We start from the raw sequence: 24781 nt of genomic DNA, 5'->3' as shown, positions 1-24781 counted from the left end.
CCAAAAAATCCTATTTCATCAGTATATTTCGCCCAAAAAACATCACTTAATGTATTGGTTTTTTTTCAATTTTGAAAAAAAAAATGATAATAATACATAAGGATTGAATGGTGTGTTTAGAAATTTTATAACATCGTTTTGGATTTTCTAGTTCCTCCAAGATGGAGAATCGAGCCTACTGATATATCTGCTGTAGTTGAAGAAACGGTTATTTTCGATTGTCAAGCTGACGGATATCCACAGCCTCTTATCAGATGGAAAAAAGCAACTGGTACGTAGTTTGTAGCTCTGATAATCCCTAATCTGAATTTATCTATGAGTACTTTGTAAATCACTGTTTTCTTGTAAATCAAATCATCTCATACTTTTTAACATCATCATCAAAATGCAACAACAACTATTATCTAGTATCAATACCAGGGCACCGAAAGGCGTGGTGGTAAGATGCTCGTCTACCACCGTGAAGGTTGCTATCAGGGTCCCAGGTTCAAACCCGAGGTTGATGAGATATTTTCCCCTAACGATCTTGAGGAGAGCACCGATAGACAGCACCTTCATTTCAAACCCATCTCATTAATTTCAGTAAATTGGAATATAGCGATAAGCACAGAGTTGGTGTTTGGTGAAGTACAATACAACAAATACAACGCCACAACAGGCAAATTGCCCAACGAGGTGGCTGACTTAAGAACATCGGGAATGTGCGTGTACGTGTAGTGAAACCAGACGTGAAGTTTTTTTTGTTTCTCTGTAATGCTTGTTATGTGCAGTGCTGCTATCTGCCACCAGTTTTTCTAACTAGGAGTGAAGTGTTATGATTGAATGATTTATCGTTGTAGGACTGTGGCTCTCTGTGGCGAGACTTTTTAACGGGGAGATCGGCTCGCATTTGCGCCTTGAAGTTGGGAACCACAGAAAACCAACTTCAGCCGACCACCATTGTGGGGTTCGAACCCGGATCCTCACATCGCGAGTCCGTCACTATAACCACTCCACCACCACAGCGGCCAATATATTACAAATATCATATAGTACCAATATCATTAAAGACGTTCATTTATTTACATGAAGTACACATAATATTCTATTTTATCATCTTGCTGCACTAACACAATTTTTATATCTTCGATGCACAGATTTTCGCAAATATTCAAGCATGAAGAAAGAAAACATTGTTTAATTAATATCACATAATTTAATGCATCATCTTACGCGCATGATAAAACATAATCAAATCTATATAATTGGAAAAAAATCAATTACAATTTCTAAAATTAAAAGGAATGATTTTTTTTACTCATAAATGTAATGTTTGTGAATGGATCCCAAATCTTTTGCTCCATTCGATATATATACATACTGTGTATATAAATATATATTATGTAAAACTTTTTTGATATAAATCGAACGATAATTATTTTTATAATAAAAATGCGCAAGCACATGCAGGTTGATTCAGAAAAACATCGCAGAACTGAAAGGACAATCCAGGCATACACATGTGTACAATAACAATCAAAATCTCATAGGAACATAGGTGAGGAAACAACATTCAGAGCCACTACAGGGAGTGGTTGCGTCACACACTTTAAAGAAACCCTAAACTCAGAAAGAATGTGTGAAGTCGAAATTTTAAGTCGCAACATAAATACGTTAGAGGCTACAACACATACACACATTCCGGCACGTACCGATTCGTTAGAAATTTCGCATATCATTATTTGATCATTTTTGTCGCACCACGGTCATTTTATGGATCTACAATTTATTGCAGATTCAGAAAGGCATGTTTGCTTTTTATACTCATCGAGAGGTTGGTGCGCTAATTCCTCAATGGAGGATTCCCTGCGGTAGCAATGTTTTCTGCGGTCACGACGCCGTTTTTGTTGTACCCTCGTGTCAGGAAAGTTTTCTGACAAGGACAAACCGGGTATAGAACTCGCGAGACACCTCTAAACATCCTTTGGTACTTAAGGCGAGTATCTTACCGACCTGGGATACCGCGCCTTAAAGTCCGCAGAGAAATGTGTACGAGGTGCATGTACGGTGAAGTAGTATCAAGCATGAGTGTAGTTCATACGGAATTTCTAACAAACCGGTACATGCTGGAATGCTCTAAATGTATATGTCTCCCCCCCCCCCTTTTACGTATTTGTCAGAATTACGACTTCATGCCTGCTGTGTTCGGGATTTCCTTGAAAGTGTGTGTTTGTAACGCAACGACTCCCTGTAAAGGCTCCTTATGGCATTTGCCCACCTATGTTCCTATCTGATTTTGAAATTTTATCGTGGACCTGAATTGCCCTTTCAGTTTAGTGATTTTTTCTGTATCACGCTGTACATAGATGCAAACATATAAACCTATACACTTCACATTCACACATATTCGCAGTTATAATATAATATCCAGCATATAACTCCAGCAGGTCTAGAGTATGAGCAATTTAAATACGTTTCAAACACTAGCTTATTGAAAGACACGTGGTATTGTATATTTGTTCCTGTATTTGCAATTTCAGTATATAATTTATATAGTTAATTCCCTCATTGTGTGAAAATCATATAAATATATAATTAATTGGCATATTGTGAAGATCATATAGTTATATAATTGAATTACCTATTGTGGTATAAACCCACATGCATATATTTACAAACACACACATATCTATATGTATGCGCTATTCCTGCATATTTTACACACAACATATGCATTCGATACATTTGTCGTTACCGTTTCATGATCAATATTTTCAACAATTTCGAAAACTAAATGATTTGTGTTTTTTTTTGTTTTTTTTTTGATAAACTGCTTTTCATTGTAGAATAAGTTCAGTATCTTAGGCAACATAAGAAACAACTTTTTTTCACAACTGTTTTATCACGTTTTGGCACTTGGTATATTGGATTGTATGTAAATGTGGCTCTATTTTGATTTTTTTGTTAAATATATTTATATATGTTTCTCCCATTTATTTGCGAAAATTTGATATCGAATTTTTTAGACTCAAATTTCATTTGGGTTAATGATTTCATGTAATTCAATTAAAAAATCCTAATTTGGTTTGCATTTTATTCTTCCGTGAATAGTGCCAGACGTACAATATTCCTGTGTGAGACAAAAGTGTGTCTCTTGAAAAGACTCATCAAAATTGATTCCACTTCACACTCTCAGCAACTCGGTTTAAGTCTTATTAAGTTTGATTTGTTCGTAGTCATGTCTGACGGGCGTCATTTCTCGCTCCCTTAAAGCTTTCTGAAATGGGATGCTAACGACGCAGAGAGTGGCACATACGTCATCGGAACCTCTAGCACACGAATATAATGCCTTTTATTATTTTTTTTGGTGAAGTGAAGGTACGAGAGAGAAACGGAAATCCGCGTATCTGTTGCACCGTTGGCAGAACCAGTGATGAATGATGGCAGGCCATCTCCCTGGCCCTTTTAGACCAAGCTTCATACGGGGCTTGCTTTTCCTGAAAGATGATAGAGCTCGGTGGTGAAATAAGTTGGCTAGTCAAGAAGATATGTGTGTTCCGCTTTAGAGAGCTGACACGCGATGACAAGGAGGACGATGGCTCGGCGATGAATGAATAGAGAAAAGGCAGAAGCGTTGGCAGTTACTTATTCAAGGCAACACAGTCCGCCGGGGCAAGACTTATATTCATGGACAATTCCGCACGCAGTTGCCTTGCTGCCGCATATGGCCTTGATTTAAAGAGAGCAAGATAGATAGGTATTGAGAGTGGGCAAAAGAAAATCGACTCCTTCCGGCAAGATGGAGATTTTCGAACAAAGGATACATCCAGCTGAACGAATCTTTATTCGGATTTCGATCGTGAGATTTCGTTTCTCGCTTGTAGGAAAGGGTTCATTTTTACGCTGAAAAACTTTTTGAATCGACTTTTTCTCACCAACACGAAATTCTGCATCGCCTTTAAAGATTTCACAGAAAAATATTCAAATAATACTTGTCCCGTACGACGATCGCCATCGATTTTTCTTTACCTTATCCCACAGACATGCTACATTATTCTTTAACTATGCCTTTGAGCAAGTTGTTTCATTATGATTACATAAAAGGGCGGCCGAGATGTTTTAAATATCGTAAGAAAATATAACGACTGTGCAAGTTGCGATTGTGACCAGCTTATCATCGTTGTTTCTGGTATATTTGAGAATATTTTGAGAAGGAGCAGTTAAATTTTCCTAAACGATACAGGGAACATATTCCTGATTACTCGAATATTCATCTATTCATATTCGAACGCATATTAGAACCTACTTTGCCCGAAATAAAGAGGTACAAAACCGTTTCACATGAGTAATTATCTACATAGATTTATGAAGGATTTAAAATGAGTATGTAACAAAAGGCTAAGTGTCATAAAAATTTGAATGTTCTATTTGTATTATTTTGGATAATTCTAACAAAATTAGTGCACAAATAACCCCCACTATTTCTTTTGCAATTGAGTTGCATAAGCTTTTTCTGTCCAGACATAGTTTTCGATATAACCATGTAAAAAAAAATAGTTTTGGTCTTTCCCAATGTAGAGTAAGTGCTTCTTAGCAAGCTTTCTTCATGAACTTAAGTATTAGGAACTTAAAGGAACATAGGATTTTGTATAGGAATAAAAAGTGTTCCTTGTTGATAAAAAATAAAAATGACTCTACTTTTTTTTGCAAAATAGGAATATAATTTAATATTTATGAAAATACCTTTCTTCATCATCAAACATTTGTTACTATTTATACCTGAAAGTTCGATCATTTTCTTAAAATCACGATGTTTCTAAACATTTTTTTAAATACATGTCTACATAGCAAAGGAGGATTTTCGATGAAGAAACTAGCTATTTTCAACAAATGACTATTACACTACACCGTAAAGCACGTCTTAAAAAATTGCATGATAGTAGTAGATGCATTACAATAACATCAAAATAAACCATTCAAAGTTGTTCACAAGAACCAATACTTTCTAATAAAATTAAAACGTATTTTAAAAGATTTTTCAGATCAGATACATAGACCCTCATAAATCTTCCGTTCACTCACAGAATCGCATTTGTCTTTTGCTGACTCGATAACTGAATGAGCAGAATTTATTAATTGCTTAACGCACGAAATGAACCAAAGTTTTATCACCTGCTCCGTATCGCTGATACGTTCGTTTTATAGATATAACTGTCATTAATGTATAAAGCGTCATCCATCAAAATGACAATAAATCAGTCGAAATTCAAATAAATCGAATATAAATTTAAAAAAAAAATCACTATATGATTACTGAGGGTAATTACGCATTTTACATTCGCACATCCAGGAATCACTTGGAAGAAATTAGTTCAAAATCATCTTTGAAAGTAATATATATATATAAATTCATCTTTTCTTCACCCCCCCCCCCCCAGCGAGTTTGTTATAATAAAAGAGAATGTTCATAATATTGCATAATCATGTAATTTGATGGATGTGTCGTTTGCATATAAATTGGGCATTAAAAAGTGAGGGCATGCATAAAATTCCGTTTATATATCTTATGGGATATAGTATGAAATTCTTCATGATATTGGGGAAATGGAAAGTATTTTATTCAGAAGCAATGGCAACAATATGTATTAAATCTTTCGGAAGATGTTACAAACAGCCAAGATTTTTATCATTGCTGCAGACTATCCCACTAATAGTATTTACACATTTAGTTTCGTGATCTGGTCCAATGCTACATATTGTTTGAAGAAGTGTTGTATATGTGTTACGACCAAAGCCCGAAATATACGGTTAATTCGGGCATTTGCAGGAGATCCCTGGCAAAAGTTCGATGCGCTGATGTAAGACGGCCCGGTAGGTGTCAAATACATTTTTTCATCGTCAACGTCTGATTAAATGGCTGTATATGGTAGCTGTACTGGATTTTCTCCATGTGACGAGAGGAAAAAAAAGAAATTTGAGAGGGGGAAAAACTATATCTATTCTATAATATAAAATCACAAACAAACTCGAAAAGGGCCTGTTGCTAAGCAACCGAGTGACGGAAGTGGGTGAAATTTTTGAGTGACGGAAATCTGTTACGGAAGTGGGTTCGATTCATATATCGATATTCACATTCATATATCGTACATTCATATTCATATATCGATATTGGGTCGATATTCACATATCGGGACCCATTTGACCCATCGGGACCATGTTATGTGCATGTACCAAGAGGCTCCTACAACCTACAGCAGAGCCCTTAGGCTGGAATTTAGATTTCGAGCCCCCAAACCAGCTTTTCAGGGGCCCCTCTGTGATTAATTTATAGTGTGAAAAATCAAAAAGTGATAAGAATCGTTGTGGCCCCTGTCAGCCCTTCCTTTGTGGGGGGGGGGGGGGAGGTCCATGCCCAGAGGTATATATATATGTATAATATACACACACAACAGCAGTGCTCCCAACACAGGGTCGGGGTACCCGGGGAAGATTTCACGTATAAGTAAAAAGTTTTCATTTTCAGGGGCCCTTGATGGATCTCATTGTTTTCTTGCTGCTTTAACGTTGAAAAATTTCGATAGCGGAAGCAAAAGATATATCCAGTCTGGGGCCCCACCAAAAGTATGCGTATTGGTGTCCCGGGTAATTGGTTGGGGGGTCCTGGATTTTATTCGTTGGTAAAACGAATACAAATGAAAATTTTTCATGGTACTCGCTCCGTGGGATGGCCGACAAGCTTCCAAGTCGGGGCCCATGTTTACAGGTTTCATTTTGGGTGCCCTGGATTTTATTTGTTGGTAAAACGAATACAAATGAAAATTTTTCATAGCACTCGCACCGGGGGATGACCGACAAGCTTCCAAGTCGGGGGCCCCATGTTTACAGGTTTCATTTTGGGGCCCTGGACGAATCTCATTCTTTTCTGTTGTAGAATTCGCAACAGCGGAAGCCCGAGATAAAGCCAGTCTGGGGCCCCACCAAAAGTATGCGAATTGGTGTCCCGGGTAATTGGTTGGGGGCCCTGGATTTTATTCGTGGGTAAAACGAATACAAATGGAAATTTTTCATGGCACTCGCTCCGGGGGATGACCGACAAGCTTCCAAGTCGGGGGCCCCATGTTTACAGGTTTCATTTTGGGGGCCCTGGATTTTGTTCGTTGGTAAAACGAATACAAATGGAAATTTTTCATGGCACTTGCTCCGGGGAATGACCGACAAGCTTCCAAGTCGGGGGCCCCGTGTTTACAGGTTTCATTTTGGGGGCCCTGGATTTTGTTCGTTGGTAAAACGAATACAAATGAAAATTTTTCATGGTACTCGCTCCGTGGGATGGCCGACAAGCTTCCAAGTCGGGGCCCATGTTTACAGGTTTCATTTTGGGTGCCCTGGATTTTATTTGTTGGTAAAACGAATACAAATGAAAATTTTTCATAGCACTCGCACCGGGGGATGACCGACAAGCTTCCAAGTCGGGGGCCCCATGTTTACAGGTTTCATTTTGGGGCCCTGGACGAATCTCATTCTTTTCTGTTGTAGAATTCGCAACAGCGGAAGCCCGAGATAAAGCCAGTCTGGGGCCCCACCAAAAGTATGCGAATTGGTGTCCCGGGTAATTGGTTGGGGGCCCTGGATTTTATTCGTGGGTAAAACGAATACAAATGGAAATTTTTCATGGCACTCGCTCCGGGGGATGACCGACAAGCTTCCAAGTCGGGGGCCCCATGTTTACAGGTTTCATTTTGGGGGCCCTGGATTTTGTTCGTTGGTAAAACGAATACAAATGGAAATTTTTCATGGCACTTGCTCCGGGGAATGACCGACAAGCTTCCATGTCGGGGGCCCCGTGTTTACAGGTTTCATTTTGGGGGCCCTGGATTTTGTTCGTTGGTAAAACGAATACAAATGGAAATTTTTCATGGCACTCGCTCCTGGGGATGGCCGACAAGCTTCCAAGTCGGGGCCCATGTTTACAGGTTTCATTTTGGGTGCCCTGGATTTTATTTATTGGTAAAACGAATACAAATGAAAATTTTTCATAGCACTCGCACCGGGGGATGACCGACAAGCTTCCAAGTCGGGGGCCCCATGTTTACAGGTTTCATTTTGGGGCCCTGGACGAATCTCATTCTTTTCTGTTGTAGAATTCGCAACAGCGGAAGCCCGAGATAAAGCCAGTCTGGGGCCCCACCAAAAGTATGCGAATTGGTGTCCCGGGTAATTGGTTGGGGGCCCTGGATTTTATTCGTGGGTAAAACGAATACAAATGGAAATTTTTCATGGCACTCGCTCCGGGGGATGACCGACAAGCTTCCAAGTCGGGGGCCCCATGTTTACAGGTTTCATTTTGGGGGCCCTGGATTTTGTTCGTTGGTAAAACGAATACTAATGTAAATTTTTCATGGCACTCGCTCCGGGGGATGACCGACAAGCTTCCAAGTCGGGGGCCCCATGTTTACAGGTTTCATTTTGGGGGCCCTGGATTTTGTTCGTTGGTAAAACGAATACAAATGGAAATTTTTCATGGCACTCGCTCCTGGGGATGGCCGACAAGCTTCCAAGTCGGGGCCCATGTTTACAGGTTTCATTTTGGGTGCCCTGGATTTTATTTATTGGTAAAACGAATACAAATGAAAATTTTTCATAGCACTCGCACCGGGGGATGACCGACAAGCTTCCAAGTCGGGGGCCCCATGTTTACAGGTTTCATTTTGGGGCCCTGGACGAATCTCATTCTTTTCTGTTGTAGAATTCGCAACAGCGGAAGCCCGAGATAAAGCCAGTCTGGGGCCCCACCAAAAGTATGCGAATTGGTGTCCCGGGTAATTGGTTGGGGGCCCTGGATTTTATTCGTTGGTAAAACGAATACTAATGGAAATTTTTCATGGCACTCGCTCCGGGGGATGACCGACAAGCTTCCAAGTCGGGGGCCCCATGTTTACAGGTTTCATTTTGGGGGCCCTGGATTTTGTTCGTTGGTAAAACGAATACAAATGGAAATTTTTCATGGCACTTGCTCCGGGGAATGACCGACAAGCTTCCAAGTCGGGGGCCCCGTGTTTACAGGTTTCATTTTGGGGGCCCTGGATTTTGTTCGTTGGTAAAACGAATACAAATGGAAATTTTTCATGGCACTCGCTCCGGGGGATGACCGACAAGCTTCCAAGTCGGGGGCCCCATGTTTACAGGTTTCATTTTGGGGGGCCCTGGATTTTATTCGTTGATAAAACGAATACAAATGAAAATTTTTCATGGCACTCGCTCCGGGGGATGACCGACAACCTTCCAAGTCGGGGGCCCTATGTCTACAGGTTTCATTTTGGGGGCCCTGGATTTTATTCCTTGGTAAAACGAATACAAATGGAAATTTTTCATGGCACTCGCTCCGGGGGATGACCGACAAGCTTCCAAGTCGGGGGCCCCATGTTTACAGGTTTCATTTTGGGGGCCCTGGATTTTATTCGTTGGTAAAACGAGCACAAATGGAAATTTTTCATGGCACTCGCTCCGGGGGATGACCGACAAGCTTCCAAGTCGGGGGCCCATGTTTACAGGTTTCATTTTGGGGCCCTGGACGAATCTCATTCTTTTCTGTTGTAGAATTCGCAACCGCGGAACCCCGAGATAAAGTCAGTCTGGGGCCCCACCAAAAGTATGCGAATTGGTGTCCCGGGTAATTGTTTGGGGGCCCTGGATTTTATTCGTTCGTAAAACGAATACAAATGGAAATTTTTCATGGCACTCGCACCGGGGGATGACCGACAAGCTTCCAAGTCGGGGGCCCCATGTTTACAGGTTTCATTTTGGGGGCCCTGGATTTTGTTCGTTGGTAAAACGAATACAAATGGAAATTTTTCATGGCACTTGCTCCGGGGAATGACCGACAAGCTTCCAAGTCGGGGGCCCCGTGTTTACAGGTTTCATTTTGGGGGCCCTGGATTTTGTTCGTTGGTAAAACGAATACAAATGGAAATTTTTCATGGCACTTGCTCCGGGGAATGACCGACAAGCTTCCAAGTCGGGGGCCCCGTGTTTACAGGTTTCATTTTGGGGGCCCTGGATTTTGTTCGTTGGTAAAACGAATACAAATGGAAATTTTTCATGGCACTCGCTCCGGGGGATGACCGACAAGCTTCCAAGTCGGGGGCCCCATGTTTACAGGTTTCATTTTGGGGGCCCTTGATTTTATTCGTTGGTAAAACGAGCACAAATGGAAATTTTTCATGGCACTCGCTCCGGGGGATGACCGACAAGCTTCCAAGTCGGGGGCCCCATGTTTACAGGTTTCATTTTGGGGCCCTGGACGAATCTCATTCTTTTCTGTTGTAGAATTCGCAACCGCGGAACCCCGAGATAAAGTCAGTCTGGGGCCCCACCAAAAGTATGCGAATTGGTGTCCCGGGTAATTGTTTGGGGGCCCTGGATTTTATTCGTTCGTAAAACGAATACAAATGGAAATTTTTCATGGCACTCGCACCGGGGGATGACCGACAAGCTTCCAAGTCGGGGGCCCTATGTCTACAGGTTTCATTTTGGGGGCCCTGGATTTTATTCGTTGGTAAAACGAATACAAATGAAAATTTTTCATGGCACTCGCACCGGGAGATGACCAACAAGCTTCCAAGTCGGGGGGCCCCATGTTTACAGGTTTGATTTTGGGGGCCCTGGATGAATCTCATTCTTTTCTGTTGTAGAATTTTCCGCAGCCGAAACCCGAGATATAGCCAGTCTGGGGCTCCACTAAAAATCTGCGTATTGTGTCCCCGCTACTGGATTTTATTCGTTGTAAAATTGATAAAAATGAAAAATTCTCACAGGGGGGTGTCCGACAAGCTTGCAGGTCAGGGCTTCATGGAAATGTTGGCAGGTTGTAATTCGGTGCCCCTGAATGTATCTCATTGATTTTTGTGGTTTAACATTGTAAAATTTGCAACACATCGGTAGCCCAAGATATATCCAGTGTGGGGCCCCACTGAAATTCAGCGAATTGAATCTGGGGACCCCCATGGGGAAGTTTTCTGGGGATACTTGATGAATCTCATTTGTTTTTTGTTGCTTTATTATTATTTTCATTAAAATTCGCTTCTTCAGTAGGCTGGTGCTTTCACACGTTCCTTTCCCCTTTTCCATAGCACGCTGATGAAGTGGGACGAAATAAACAAGATATGTCCGGGAGAGAATTGGGGGGGGGGGTTGGCCGCCAAAGGCGGCAGGGGGGCAGAGCCCCCCTAGTAGTAATATAAAATTGTAGTTTTTTCTGTCAAATTTGAAGAAAAAAAAAGATAAAGAAAAGATTAACGCACCGCGACTGTGGTTTTATGGGTCGCCATAACTCACATAATTATGACGAAAAATACACTAATTTGGTGACGAGCAATTTGTTACATGACCTATCCCTTAGGGCGTATGTAAGTGTTTCGACAATATTGCATCAACTTGGTAATAACCTCGAATCCTCTCTTTTGTTATCTGACTTTGGTCAGAGATCACCTGGTGCATCCCGCCTGACATGAGACTGAAATTCGGGCATTGGCCAGGTCAATAATAATCAAAATTTTCGAACTGACCAACTTCAGACTTTGGCAGTAACATATAATATATATACCATATAATGTATCAGCAGTAAAAAAGAGCGTTTTAATGCTACATAATTATTTTTTTCTTTTGTATTTCTTATATTTACGTACATTCATATCCAGTACCCTATCTATCCAAGCTGAAAAATTCCACATTTTACAGGTTCTTCCACAGCCAATAGAAATTTCAAATCAATCATAAGCAATTTCCATATACAAACCCTGGAGAACGGTTCTCTTAGTATCAAGGATGTTACTAAAGACGATTCTGGATTTTATCTCTGTGAAGCAGCGAATGGCGTAGGGGCTGATTTGAGCACTGTTATACAACTATCCGTTCACGGTGAGTTTGTTTCGAAATTCTGTTCATATGATTGCACTGTTGAGAAATATATTTTTACCGCCATTTAGTGGTATTAATTCGCATCAGCGATTTTTTATAAATAACTATGCTTATTGTTGGACATAATCTTTGCTGAATTTCTTTGATAAATACGCAGATAGCCCAACTAAACCACAGTTTGTTATTAATCCCCTGATTTATAACGAAGAATTAAAAAACAAAAAAAGATTCGAGGTAGAATGTTCGTATGGGAAAATGAGGCACGCGGTGTCCTTACGGATTTTCTATTAAGATTGGAGAGTCTTTCATTGAAACAACATTAAAACTGAATCGGGAGGTTCCTTAGTATCAGTTTAGATGGAATTAACTTTCCGTCGTTTGCCGACATCAGATAACTAATCCCGAATGACGACTGTAATTAGCGAGTTCCGTTAAGTTACGGGAAAAAAAGAAAAGAAATTATTGCCAAGTATCATAGGTCACAAAAAAATAGATGTAAGATTTTTTTTTTGGAACGAAAAAAAAATGTTAATGACTAGAGCCGACGTTATCGCTAGAAAATTGAGTCGAGAACCATTTTTAATTGCGACTTGCGGGGCTTGTTTAATCTCCCGGAACATTATTATAACTTGAGCAAAAGTGGGCTCGAAACGCCGTTATCGAAGATGGTTTCTTTTCTATTTTTATTCTATCAATTTTTATCCAGTAATTTAAGGTATTTGGCTCATGAATTTCTGTTCTTTCCCTCTTTTTTCTGTTTTGAAAAAAAAATATATTTTGATTTATATTCCTTCCAAGTTCCATATTTCAAAATATTCATTATGATAAGTTAATCAATATATACGATAAAGATGCTGACTCTACAATTATAGGTGTTCCCAGTTTAAAGCAATAAATACCGTTTATCAGAGTATGGTGACACAGCGGGAAGTTTCTGACAGTGAAAACTGTTGACGAATGCGTTTTTTTCCATTGATTGTAGGAATCATCTGTAAAAGGTTCTCTCTGATCAAACCACTAACACACGACAACACTTCTACATCGAGAGTTGTGACAACGCAGTGAAATTGCTACACTTCTTTGTGACGGCTTGCTTTCTCTCACAGAATTCCACTGCTACGTCTTGCTAAAAGAGTTTCAACTCAAAAAAACATGAAAATACAAATTTACTTATAAACTTAACGCTAAAAAAATGGGAGTTTATCAAACCTCCTGGAGACATACTTGCCCAGTATAATATTTACTCAATAATAATTGAACAGGCTGAACACAGTAAGAAGGGGGGATATAAGCACATATATAGTCCCATGTGGGATATAAGCACATATATAGTCCCATGTGGGATATAAGCACATATATAGTCCCATGTGGGATATAAGCACATATATAGTCCCATGTGGGATATAAGCACATATATAGTCCCATGTGGGATATAAGCACATTGCCCCTAGAGGTTGGGCCACGCTGGAGAGAAATATTTTCATACTGGCAGCGTACCCAATGTTTTTTTTTTATGCTGGATGTTTGTGTTAATAATTACGTTTCTTGTGTAAAAAAAATGAAACCAACAAGTATATATAGAAATAAAGCTCTTTGAGCGGGGAAGGGGGGAGGGTTCCCACTTCTACGCTCCACCCTATGCTAATAATACAAACTTAAACGTTGGGGGGGGGGGGGCTTTGATAAACTTGATATTTTTCTCAATTTTGTACTCATAAATTTAGTAGAAAATATCATTGATCTTTCGAGACGTGATCGCACTCAAGTACCACAGGAAAAGATGTAGGGAGGAAAGCGACCAAAATATGAGGAATATTTCCGTAGTTATATTTTAAAATAGCGATATTCACAACACTATTATTTCTAAACTGTTGTGAGCAATGATTTTTATAATTATGAAGTTTTAAGCATTCTTTAATTTGAAAAAACCAAGCTAATTGCGAATTTCTAGTCGATACTCTCTGCTATATTAAACGCCCCGCACTATATGCAAAAAGTATAAAATACATGCAAGGACATAGAAATCCCAGCTCTAGTAATGAGTTGTATTCATAATTTAGAGTACCTCTTTTATTTTCTACCTAATTCATATAAATGACGCCAAACTAGATTTCATTCGAGGAAAATTCATGCACAAAATAATGGAAAGTTACTCTGATGTTCATCCGAAAACCAAATTAGTTTAAAATATATTTTCTATTATTTTTATCTAAAGTTACGGAACCGGAAATTTTTCCTCGAGACGAAACCGGCAGTTCAATTCTTTGTTACGTTCTTATTTCATAAATTCCTCGAGTCGTATCTGAGTTTCTAAATACGGGAACAAGATTAGATAGCTTTGTTCCTGGGCATCCTTATCTCCACTCAAGGCTCAGCCGCACCCAAGTTCTCATTTGAGATAATTTCATCGCTTGCTGCTCCAACATAAGCACTTAACGTAATCAGATTTTCCTCATTACGCAGTTTCAAGGGACTCCTCTTTGTCAACATGGCATGTATTTGCCAATAGCGAAATGCGTGTATGTATGTACAGTGATTTATATATATATATTGCGTCCTTCCCCCCCCCCTAACATGAACTGCCGAATATCAGAGACAGAAGTTATGGGGAAGACATATATATATATACACGTGCATTCAATTTCTGTCTCTAGTACAACGACCGAAACTAATCCTTATAAAATTGTAGAAAATACTCGACCCACTTGATTCGGTTTATGTTTCTCTTTCCTTGAATCAAAAAGTTTTAGATATTTCGGGAGTATATACAATCTATCGAGGGTCAAGTTTATATCTGCGCAGAAAAGTGAGTTATTCAAACAAGCATGAGATAAAACGCACGTCCTGTGTGATGGGGTGAAAAATCAAATGAATTTATATATCAAATATTCTCAAATTATGCTGAATTCGGAATCGAGTAAATAATTTATACTTTTTAGCTTGATATGGACTGGGATAAAACTATAATTGTATTGAGGATTTTCGAATTTGTCAACTATAGAATTGTATCTACAAATGCGGATATATTTCGCGATTTGGAATACAGTTATCAACAAGAAAGAAAAAATGTTATCTGTAACTTCCTTTGAACTTTAATGAAAATGCAATTCATCATATAGTCGTATACAGGCGTAGAAGCTGAATTCTGATCTCAGTGACTTAGTATTTGGACACGTCCTCTATAGATAAATAAGGCACAAAAACATGTGATCGTCGGTTGAATTATAATAATCACCGTGAACATGAATATACCGTGAATCTACATGATAAATTAACAAATTTTATTTATTCAAAATCAATAATTTAATATTATCCTTCTTCCCATGAAATATTATGCTTTGAATGTCTGCTCATGTCTGATAACCATATATACAGGGTGTTCTTGAAATCCACCTACAAACTTTTGGACGAGTCAAGACAAATAAGTTTTGCAGTGAAACTTTGTGTCGAAATACATTTTCGTAACTAAGTACACAAAAAACGTCAGAGGAATGGATATCAGATAAAATGAAACATAACAATGATAAAAAAAAATGAAAATGTAACAGGCTATGAGAGCACTCGCAGTAGCTGCTCAAAGTGTCATCCGAAGGTACCGTTGCACAACAGACAGGCGTGCAGTCTCCATGTCACTGGTTCACAACGGCCAATGCACTACTCTAAATATGTTGCTGCTTGCTTAGCGGCTCTCTCTCAACGTCGTTTCCAACTGAACAATCGTGTTTCGACCCAAAGTCCCATCTCAAAAGTTCTTCAGCTTGACGTGTACAGCCACCCCTAGAAGTTTGCCGGTAGAGTTCCGGACCACCCTGTATATCGTGAAAAAATTAACTAATACGCTGAATGTGCATCTAGTACAAACTTAGATGTTCATGCTGATCATAAATAAAGAAGTGAATGCGCTAATATTGCTTTCACCATAATGAAAAATTATAGGAATATATATTCGGAGTGTTCTAAGCTGTCTACATCCTTAATCCATCGGAAACTATGAATTTATAAATCGTATTAGTAAATAACAATGTGAACTGAATAAGGAATTTAGAGCAAAAAAAAAAAAAACAATTCCGTCATTTACCCCTAAAGAGTGTTTTTTTTACGAAAATTGTTTTGCACATGTTAATTTTTGCGATATCGATACCAAAACGCCTACTCTTCGAGACAGGATTGTCCAAGAATATCCATAAAAATATATTTCCAATCTAATTTCTCATTGTAAATATTTTAATAGTTTATTTCATGATACATTTACTTTGTACTGCTAATTAAGTCGATTACGTATTAAGATCATTTGTGTGATTTAAATTTATATTTTTTTTATTTTCGATTTTTATATAAATTTGTATCTCCGTTTTTTATTTTGTTATGATTATAACTCCAGTATTGGCAGCCATTTGCCTCTTAGGGGATACTATTTTTGAGTATGTAACTGCTTTTTAATAAAATAAATTGAAATTGAACTGAAATTTCCCCACCAAAATCGATCATGTTCAGTTTATATGAGCGGGTTTTGTTAGTGAAACAAGAATGGTTATTTACTTCAGCAGACAGCTCAAAACATGCTTACTTTAGCTGTAGAACACTGTATCATGAATCGAGCGCAAACCTCACACTATCTCAAAGTTTCCAGAGCAGATAATTCTTTTTCAAAAATCCACTGACAAAAAAATTAAATTTTCAAAAATTATATTTGCCAATTATGTTTACTTTTTTAATGTCATGATATACCACATTAAGCCCGTGTATTCTCTAGATAATTTGCCGTTTTATTGCGTTTTATAGAAGCGTACCTAAATATTTGAACTTTTAAATATAAATCGAATATTCGTAGCTGATGTTCGTAAGTCGCAACATTACAGCTGCAGGGTAAATGTCACATCTGTCAATTCGAAGAAATCAAAAATGTTTTCTATATACATTTCTTGAAAGGAAAAATAGCAAATCTGAAAAACAGTATTACACGTTCTAGAAGATTCCATTTTTGTACCAATTCTATTTCTGTTACCAGTCTATTTGTGTTATAAAATATGTACATTACATGTTTTCAACACTTATATGCCATTTATTCAAACTGGTGTATTAGCTGGTGACATCCCGTGGAATTCTAGAAAATAACATCAGAAACATATAATGTGGAGAAACGTGGAGTATTTTGGCTGCATATGAAAAATCCAAGGAACAGAATTGAAAACGCATAAAATTTATTCCGTTCAAAAGAAAAACATGGAAGGAGCATACGTTGAAAAAAACTTCATATGTGAAAGTTCAGATTTTTTCATGTGGAATGTTACAATCAGTGAAGCCCCAAGAAAAGAAAATATGTGTATACATAAATATATTTTTTCATCAAAGATGAATCATTCATGAACTCTTTTTTTTCAAACTTTTTACCACAAAATCCGGGAAATGTCAAAACATTCTGATATACGTTCTTATAACTTCACTTGAAAGGAACCAGGTGTACAAGCAAAAGGAGGACACCCTTCAGGGAGATATCCGCAGTTTCCAGTTTCTTCTGGAAATCGATCTCTCAGGTGATGGGAAGAGGTTGAATTTCAAAATAAAATTTAAAAAAAAAACTAAATTAAAGAAATCCAAAAGAAGGAATTTTTTTCTCTTACATGTTGGTCAAATAAAAAGTCATGTTATTCACATTTAAAGAGAGTAACGAATTCTATACTTTTTTCTCATTTATAGCTAGTACAGTGTCGATAAAAGTACATTACACGAGAAAAAAAAAATCCAAAGATTATATTCACCAAAACACTCATTTCGGAAAAAAATAATTAAGCTAGTGAATATATAAATAAAATTAGCATATCCAGCCGAAATTTGAATTTTCACATATCTGCATCAAAATATTTTTTTTACAATTACTTTTAATGAAATATCAGTGGAATATGTATTCAGGTTTAAAAAAAATATGTTGACATGCATTAACAATTCGATTATCATAAAAAAGCCAAATAAATTAACTGGTATAATAAACATTAAAAGAAATTTACTTTCGTTAGGTAAGTAAATTACTTGAAAAAAAATCCAGTAAAAATGATTTGTATTATTCCTGTGTATGGTTGTTATTAGTATGTTAAAATTTGTTTTTTTATGTTTTGAATAAACTAATAAATATTTTATCTTATTATTCCTATGGTTTTTTTTTATGGAAAATAATTGCAGAATAAGTTTTTATAGATCATCTTTTGAAATTACATAAAAATCTTGATCGAAATATTTATTTTGCGCAGTTGCTGCTAATTTTAAAACACCATTCAGAGTGCATAGAATTGCAAAAGGTTCTAAACTTAGCATTATGTGTGAAGCGTTTGGGGAAGATCCGATGAGCTTGCACTGGTATAAAGACAAAGTTCCGGTTAGGGAAGAAACAGAAATGAGGTATGTATACTCAGTACTTTCTTTCAAAATGCAGCTACTTTTTTTAAGTATCCATACACTGAATTTAAAAGAGACAGTAAGTAAGTTGCGGAGTGTTTCTAGTTGCTTTGGAGTATCTAGTAAAAATTTATAATAAATGATGAATTAAATCCCAATGTTATTCATTAGGCAATGTTTGGTTTCGCTTTTTTTTCCCGCTAATGGCTAAAATAAGCTTCATGAGTTCATTGTAACACAAATGATAACTAATTAACAATTTTTCCTACCCAAAATATTTGTGTAACAAACTTCACTTGTTTTAATTCAAAACAATTTCTAAAATTTTGCTTGATCAGTTCTTGCATACAATTAACTAATCATAATTTAATTTTTTTTTCAATTTTCAATACAAGTTCTTTAACCACGAATACATTGATTGCCCATTTGTGTGTCTTCACTAATATCTTTATAATGTGAAAGTATTATTACAAATAATTGCAGTTGAGATAATTATTTTTCACAGTAAACTTGGAATTATTATCACTGCGATTACGCTTTTGTTTTTCAAAAACAGTGGCATCATTGATATTTTTTTTCAAACGTAACAAACTGTTTTTTTCTTTAGAAACATTATTTGTAAAAAAAATAGCAGCTACATAAAAGAAATCAAATCGTCCAAATTTGATTCGTTTAAATCTGAGAGTTATATAAAAGAATTTAAATGCACGAGTATTTAGCACACACACACTCATGCATTAGTTTCTATTTAAATCAAACGTTTATTAAACACATTAATCTTCACGGACGAGTAGACTCAGATCTCTCAAAACATTTATCCGTTTATTGCAAAAACTATAATTGCGATTATTTCCTTTAGCTTTTTTTTTCTTTTGGGTCCATCAAATGACATGCTATGTGTTTGAAAATAGGCAGCAGAGAACATTAAAGTTTTTTTTCCTCTCTCTACGAAACTCCTTCTGTTGTGATTAAGCATTCCTAAATGCAGTAATTACGGTGGTTGTTTATATCTGTTTAATGTTCAGCTGGGTAATTACGGGTAACGAGTTCGAAGTACTTTGCACCAATTTTTATGAACGTTTCGCATTAACGGCCCAGAGGCACACGGCCCCGTTCCCACAGCCCCTTAGAGAATCGCACCCGACGAAAATTGTTAATCTAAAACGTGATCTACGTTTCCCGAGAAGAAAATTATAGCGATTTAAGTCAATATGCACTTTCGCATCTAAATCAAGTTAACGACTCCTTGTTCTGCCTCTTACCACTTCCGGCGATAATCAAATACTTGTTAAAGAAAACGCGCCTTGATTATTCAAATGCGCAAATGACGATTCACAAAAAAAATAAATAATATATTCGCAATTCACAAGTCGTGATTTGTGTACTTCTTTTCGATGCAAAATATGCATACTCGCATGACAAGAATTTCTAACGCCTGCTGAAAGAGATATCTGGAAATCGATATGGAAATAATGAAGATTTAAAAAAATTGAGTCATGAATTCATCGAATAATTTCAAGTACTAGACAAGAATGTAGAAATGCCTGATCTGATGTAAATAATTTTGCCAACATCATACAATTATAGCCGGACCCGCTTAAACGTATATCAACAGCACCTGGAAAAAAAAACACAACAAGAACAACATTAAATTGTTACCCAGCTGACATTTCTATAACCATCTTTTATGAAGCATCAAAACGTTCCGCAACTTTAAACATCTTTGATGATTTCCTGTTCTTTTTTGCGTAGTAACTTCGCCGATGATTTATGCATTTTTGGCTCTTTCAGCATCAAACCATTGTAATACAGCTTTGTCGACAACATCAAAATAAGATTTTCAGTTGATTTTCTGAGATCAAGTTATTTCACCAATGTTCTTCAGTTTCATCGGAATTTTTGTTAATGCTTGACATCTAAGATTCAGAAATTTCATACACTGGCAATTTCAGTTTTAATTTTTTTATTGCATTCCAATATTTTTAATCTGTTGTACAAACATAAATTTCTTTTCGCGATCATTTTTGTAATTTCAAGAAAATGCATGAAGCCATGGCGTTTACTCAGATATTATAACATTCTAATATTCATTAAAAATGTTAGCGTCCTTTATATTCTTGACAGAGAATAAAATAAAACAGTTAAATTTACTGAAAAGATAGCTAAGAGACAATCCGAAGCTCGAATCAAGATTTTTCATATATATATATATATATATATATTTCTCAATTCATAACATACTTACCTTTATTTTCAAATGCTTCTGATTTCAAATTGTTGAGATATTTACTGTAATGTTTTCTTCGCCGCTTGCCTTCTCTGTAGTTCATTTGTGGTGGCGCTGCTGTAGCTCAGAGAGAAATTTAGGTCATGATGTTTTCCCGCTAATATAAAGAATGTTTTGCTTTTATAATAAGACTTTCCGGATACACGCACCCTTCGGGAACGCTTCGATATCTCCTATGAGATGGCAAGCGGGGTGTGTCCGGTCTTCAAAGGTCAAAGTATTGGATTTCCCCACATTTAGAAACCGATTCGGATAACTTCATTTTCCAGCAGGATGGGGCACCACGGCAATGTGGAACTTGGACATTCGAGAATTTTTGAACAATCGCGTTCCTAAACAATGGATCGGCCGCACGGGACCTGACGATTCACTGGCCTCCAAGATCGCCGGACCTCACAGTGTGTGATTTCTTCTTGTAGGGGTTTATAAAAGACTACGTTTATGTACCTCCCCTTCCAGCTACATTAGCCGAACTGAGCATAACAGCAGACATGGAAGCAGTGAATGTGCAAACATGATCGCAAAAGTTTGGGACGAATTTGACCACCGTATATAGACATATGCCGTGCATCCCAAGGTGGACATATTGAGCACCTTTAATTTGGTTTGTAAAAAACTTTGATTAGCCATGTAATATAAAATTAATCTTAATTGTCTATATTCAATATTTTTGGTAATATACGCATTTCAAATCGGATGATTCTTTTTGAAACATGTTGCATATTAAAAGTCGTCGTATTAATCTTAGCCCTTCAAGTGACATTGACGAGATATCTCGCTTCTTTAAATGTCTTTTATTTTATCATAGTCCAGATATTTTGTTAAGTGTTTCTTAGTGAAACCTTTTTTATTTCCAAGAATCTTCACTCCGTACTTTGCTGAAAATCGGAAGAAAGCTTACTTCACTAAAATAAATGAGGCAATTTGAAGGGTGTTTAGTGTCTTATTATTTGATTAGGCAGACTTGATTATTATACCATATCAAGCGGAAGACTTTAACATTGTCTCTGTGGGAGAAATTTTGGTTTCAGATTATATTGTCCGTTTCAGTGGAATGTCCGTTTATCCGTGACCAAATTGAGCTAGTCCAACTGTATTTCCCGATAAACGTCGACATGTTTTCACCAATATCTTTATAATGTGAACGTATTATTACAAATAATTGCAGTTCAGATAATTCGTTTTCACCCTAAAACTGTATATCAATATTTTTGTTATCGATTGTCATTTACGGAGCCTATGATATCCTACTTTTTGGGTTTGCTGCGCTGCAATCGAAATACGATCGATAGCTAATGCGAGAGCATTTTGATGTCAAATTATTAAAATTTTCATATTCGAAAAAATTAACCAAGCGCCCCCCCCCCCGGTTGTAAAAACACTTAAAATATACCCGAGACTGTTTCGAAATACTTGGAAATGGTTATTTATTCTAGTTTAAAATGGCTTGTTGAGCCGCAATACCTTTCTGCAAAATGGGTCGGACACCACCCTATCAGAAACGATGCCATATTGCACAACGTAATAATATTCAATACAGCTCACATTGTCGTAATATGCAATAATATTTATTGTCTCATACTCATATCACGAGAAACTTCACAAGAACAGATCGTCAAGCTTATCATCAACAAGGATATTTTCAGATCTGTGTGATTCTGTGCGCCTTTTATTAACAACAAAAATATTACCTACAGATGTGCTTGAGCTATTAAATGTAAACAAACAAGGAGTGAATAATATTTACTATATTATCTCTGACAGAGAAATAACAGAGATGTGCGATATGTTGACTGAGTATACTGGGATATGTTGTTTCATTTAATTTGGTAATGTAATAACAAACACTATTGTCCACGCCACAAAGATGCCTCCCAGTGTGCATGCATACGTAAATATTCTCTCGAGATACATATCTGCTGTGCGTATTATCAATCCGAGAGCAGTAATTGTTTGGTATAATTTGTAATCATATGTCTCTCGATATTTCTCCCCTAGGTATAATATCAATACGCTGCCAACGCCTTCGGGGATCCAGTCTGTGCTGACCGTTGCTTCACCGACGAGAACCGATTCTGCACTCTATTCATGTTCGGCTTCAAATGCCTACGGCAAAGATGACACTGACATCCAAGTGCTTGTCGAAGGTAACGATCCGTGATAAAATTAACTTGCTTCTCGAATAAGGGAGCGAAAGACGTGCACATGACATATAGGAAAGATGAGTGAATAGGGTGGGAATCGAAATCAGCGGGATATCGCTCACGGATTCCAAATTTGCATACATTAAAACCGGCACGAGTATCATTTGGATATCGGAAATGATTTCTGTTGCAGAAGCTGGGCTGGCGTCTGCATTTCCGGGCAATATAACATGATATACATATATATTGCTTGCATATTCAACCTCGACACTCAGTTATTTAATGATGGAAAGTTATAAATTAACTGCGACACATTCTGTTATCAAACTTTATCCCTTTACAAAAAGTGATCCAATTAGATACATAAACATTTTATTAAATAGGAATTTCCAGTTGCGGCATTAGATAATTTTACGTCAGCCAATTTAAGTCAATAACTATATGCTGACTCATTTAATAAGCTCCCTATAAGCAGTCAAATATTTTTGTAATCACATCCTTTCAAACATATTATCCTAATTAGTAAACCTCAATTTTATTTCTGTTCTTATCTTAAACGCAGGAGAAATGCATTTCACCATTTTGCATATTTCAATTCAAGCTTTCCAATACCACTGTATTATTTATTTGTAGATAATTAAAACGTATGAATTCCTAATTATATGAAGTAAAATACGCAAAATATTGATTTGGAGTTCAATATTCAAAATTTTCGAAGCCCTAGAAAAGCGTTCAATATTTGACTCGTCAATTTCTCTAATTGTTGAATGACGAATCGCGTGTTTTATTTTTTGGATTTGGTAATAAATGATGTTTTCACGATTATAATTTTAATGCGTTTAACAAAATTAATTGTTCGAAATATAAATATTTATCTGAATGCGTTTATAAATGTAGTTAATGAATATCGTACGATATGTCGGCGTTTCTCAACCTATGCAGTTATCCTCCTCAAGGGCGAATCCGATAATAAAAGTTGGAGGTCATGACGTGGAAAGGGAAATTCAAAATGTTCAAACTCCAATTATTGAAATAAGATTTAGGGGAAAAAAACTAATAATAATTGCCAAAATATTTACAATTACCCCGGAAGTCATGAAATGCACTCCCACAGGAAAAGTAATAATAAATATAAATAAAACAATACATTGATAATAATAAAAAATAAAAATAATCAGAAATAATAGTCAGGAGTGAAAACACTTCGCATACGGAGCCAGATATAAATCTTCAATAGCGGAAGCAATTCTTGCGTAGGAGGAGCAAGATCTGATGGCAGACTGTTCCATATTCTCGCCAGACGATATCTGTACATGTGGAAAAGCAACCTCTTTCTGCCGTTGGTATTATTATTTGGAAGTGATGCCTGGGCTTGATGAGCTTGGCTCGTCTGTCCATGATCCCGAAGAAAGATTCTCCCGATGGTAAATAAACCATTCGGTGGACTTGTTCGTAGCGCATCTTCAGAATTTCAGCGAATCTACGACATTCCAGAGAGTGCAAACCCAGAAATTCAAGCTTCACAAGACCAGTCACCCATGCCAGCTATTTGTCTGGTAAAGTAAATCTATAGCTTCTCAGGAGCTTTATATCCTTAATTTTGTAAGGGCTCTCCATGCTTGTGCATAGAACCCAGATTCGGGATAACGTACACGTATAAGGCGTATAAGGCGTCACATTTGCGGTATGCCGTGCATAACATGTATGAAATTCTATTAGCTTTGCAAACTATGTTATGATAATGTTCAGTAAAATTCAGGATGCGGCTCATTGCAATACCAAAATACACGAATTCATCTAATTGCTGTAAAGTTTCATTACTTGGTAATACATGCATTGATCCACTTTTTAATGTTGAAATAGGGAGTTTATACTGACAACTTTACTAAAAATGTTGTTGGTATGCAAATTTTAGGCCCCTAGTGTTTTCTACTGGAGAGAATAACTTGCGTCATCGGCGAATTGAAATAGAGGAATGGGTGACACAGCCTGAGTTATATTGTAAGTGAAAAAATTAAATAAGATGAAGCCTTAGACCGATCCTTGGACGACTCTGCTTGGTACC

The 24781-nt window shown here is 37.1% G+C and overlaps 1 protein-coding gene across 4 annotated transcripts in view; it reads left to right on the top strand.

The window, feature by feature from the left end:
• The window catches only part of LOC149078980 (cell adhesion molecule Dscam1-like), a 248824-nt gene that overhangs the window by 149209 nt on the left and 74834 nt on the right, over positions 1 to 24781 (top strand). For all 4 annotated transcript variants that reach the window (XM_089241226.1, XM_089241225.1, XM_089241224.1 and 1 more), the window contains exons 10-13: positions 152 to 271; positions 11716 to 11895; positions 18141 to 18288; positions 22571 to 22719. In XM_089241226.1, the coding sequence (XP_089097352.1) occupies positions 152 to 271; positions 11716 to 11895; positions 18141 to 18288; positions 22571 to 22719 (597 nt within the window). The remainder of the gene's footprint in view (positions 1 to 151; positions 272 to 11715; positions 11896 to 18140; positions 18289 to 22570; positions 22720 to 24781) is intronic.

Source organism: Pholcus phalangioides, unplaced genomic scaffold, assembly GCF_987345545.1.
Source record: "Pholcus phalangioides strain wild (caught in Gottingen) unplaced genomic scaffold, Ppha-v1.0 ptg000013l_1, whole genome shotgun sequence".
NCBI lineage: Eukaryota > Metazoa > Arthropoda > Arachnida > Araneae > Pholcidae > Pholcus > Pholcus phalangioides.
This window is presented reverse-complemented; position numbering and strand designations above follow the sequence as displayed.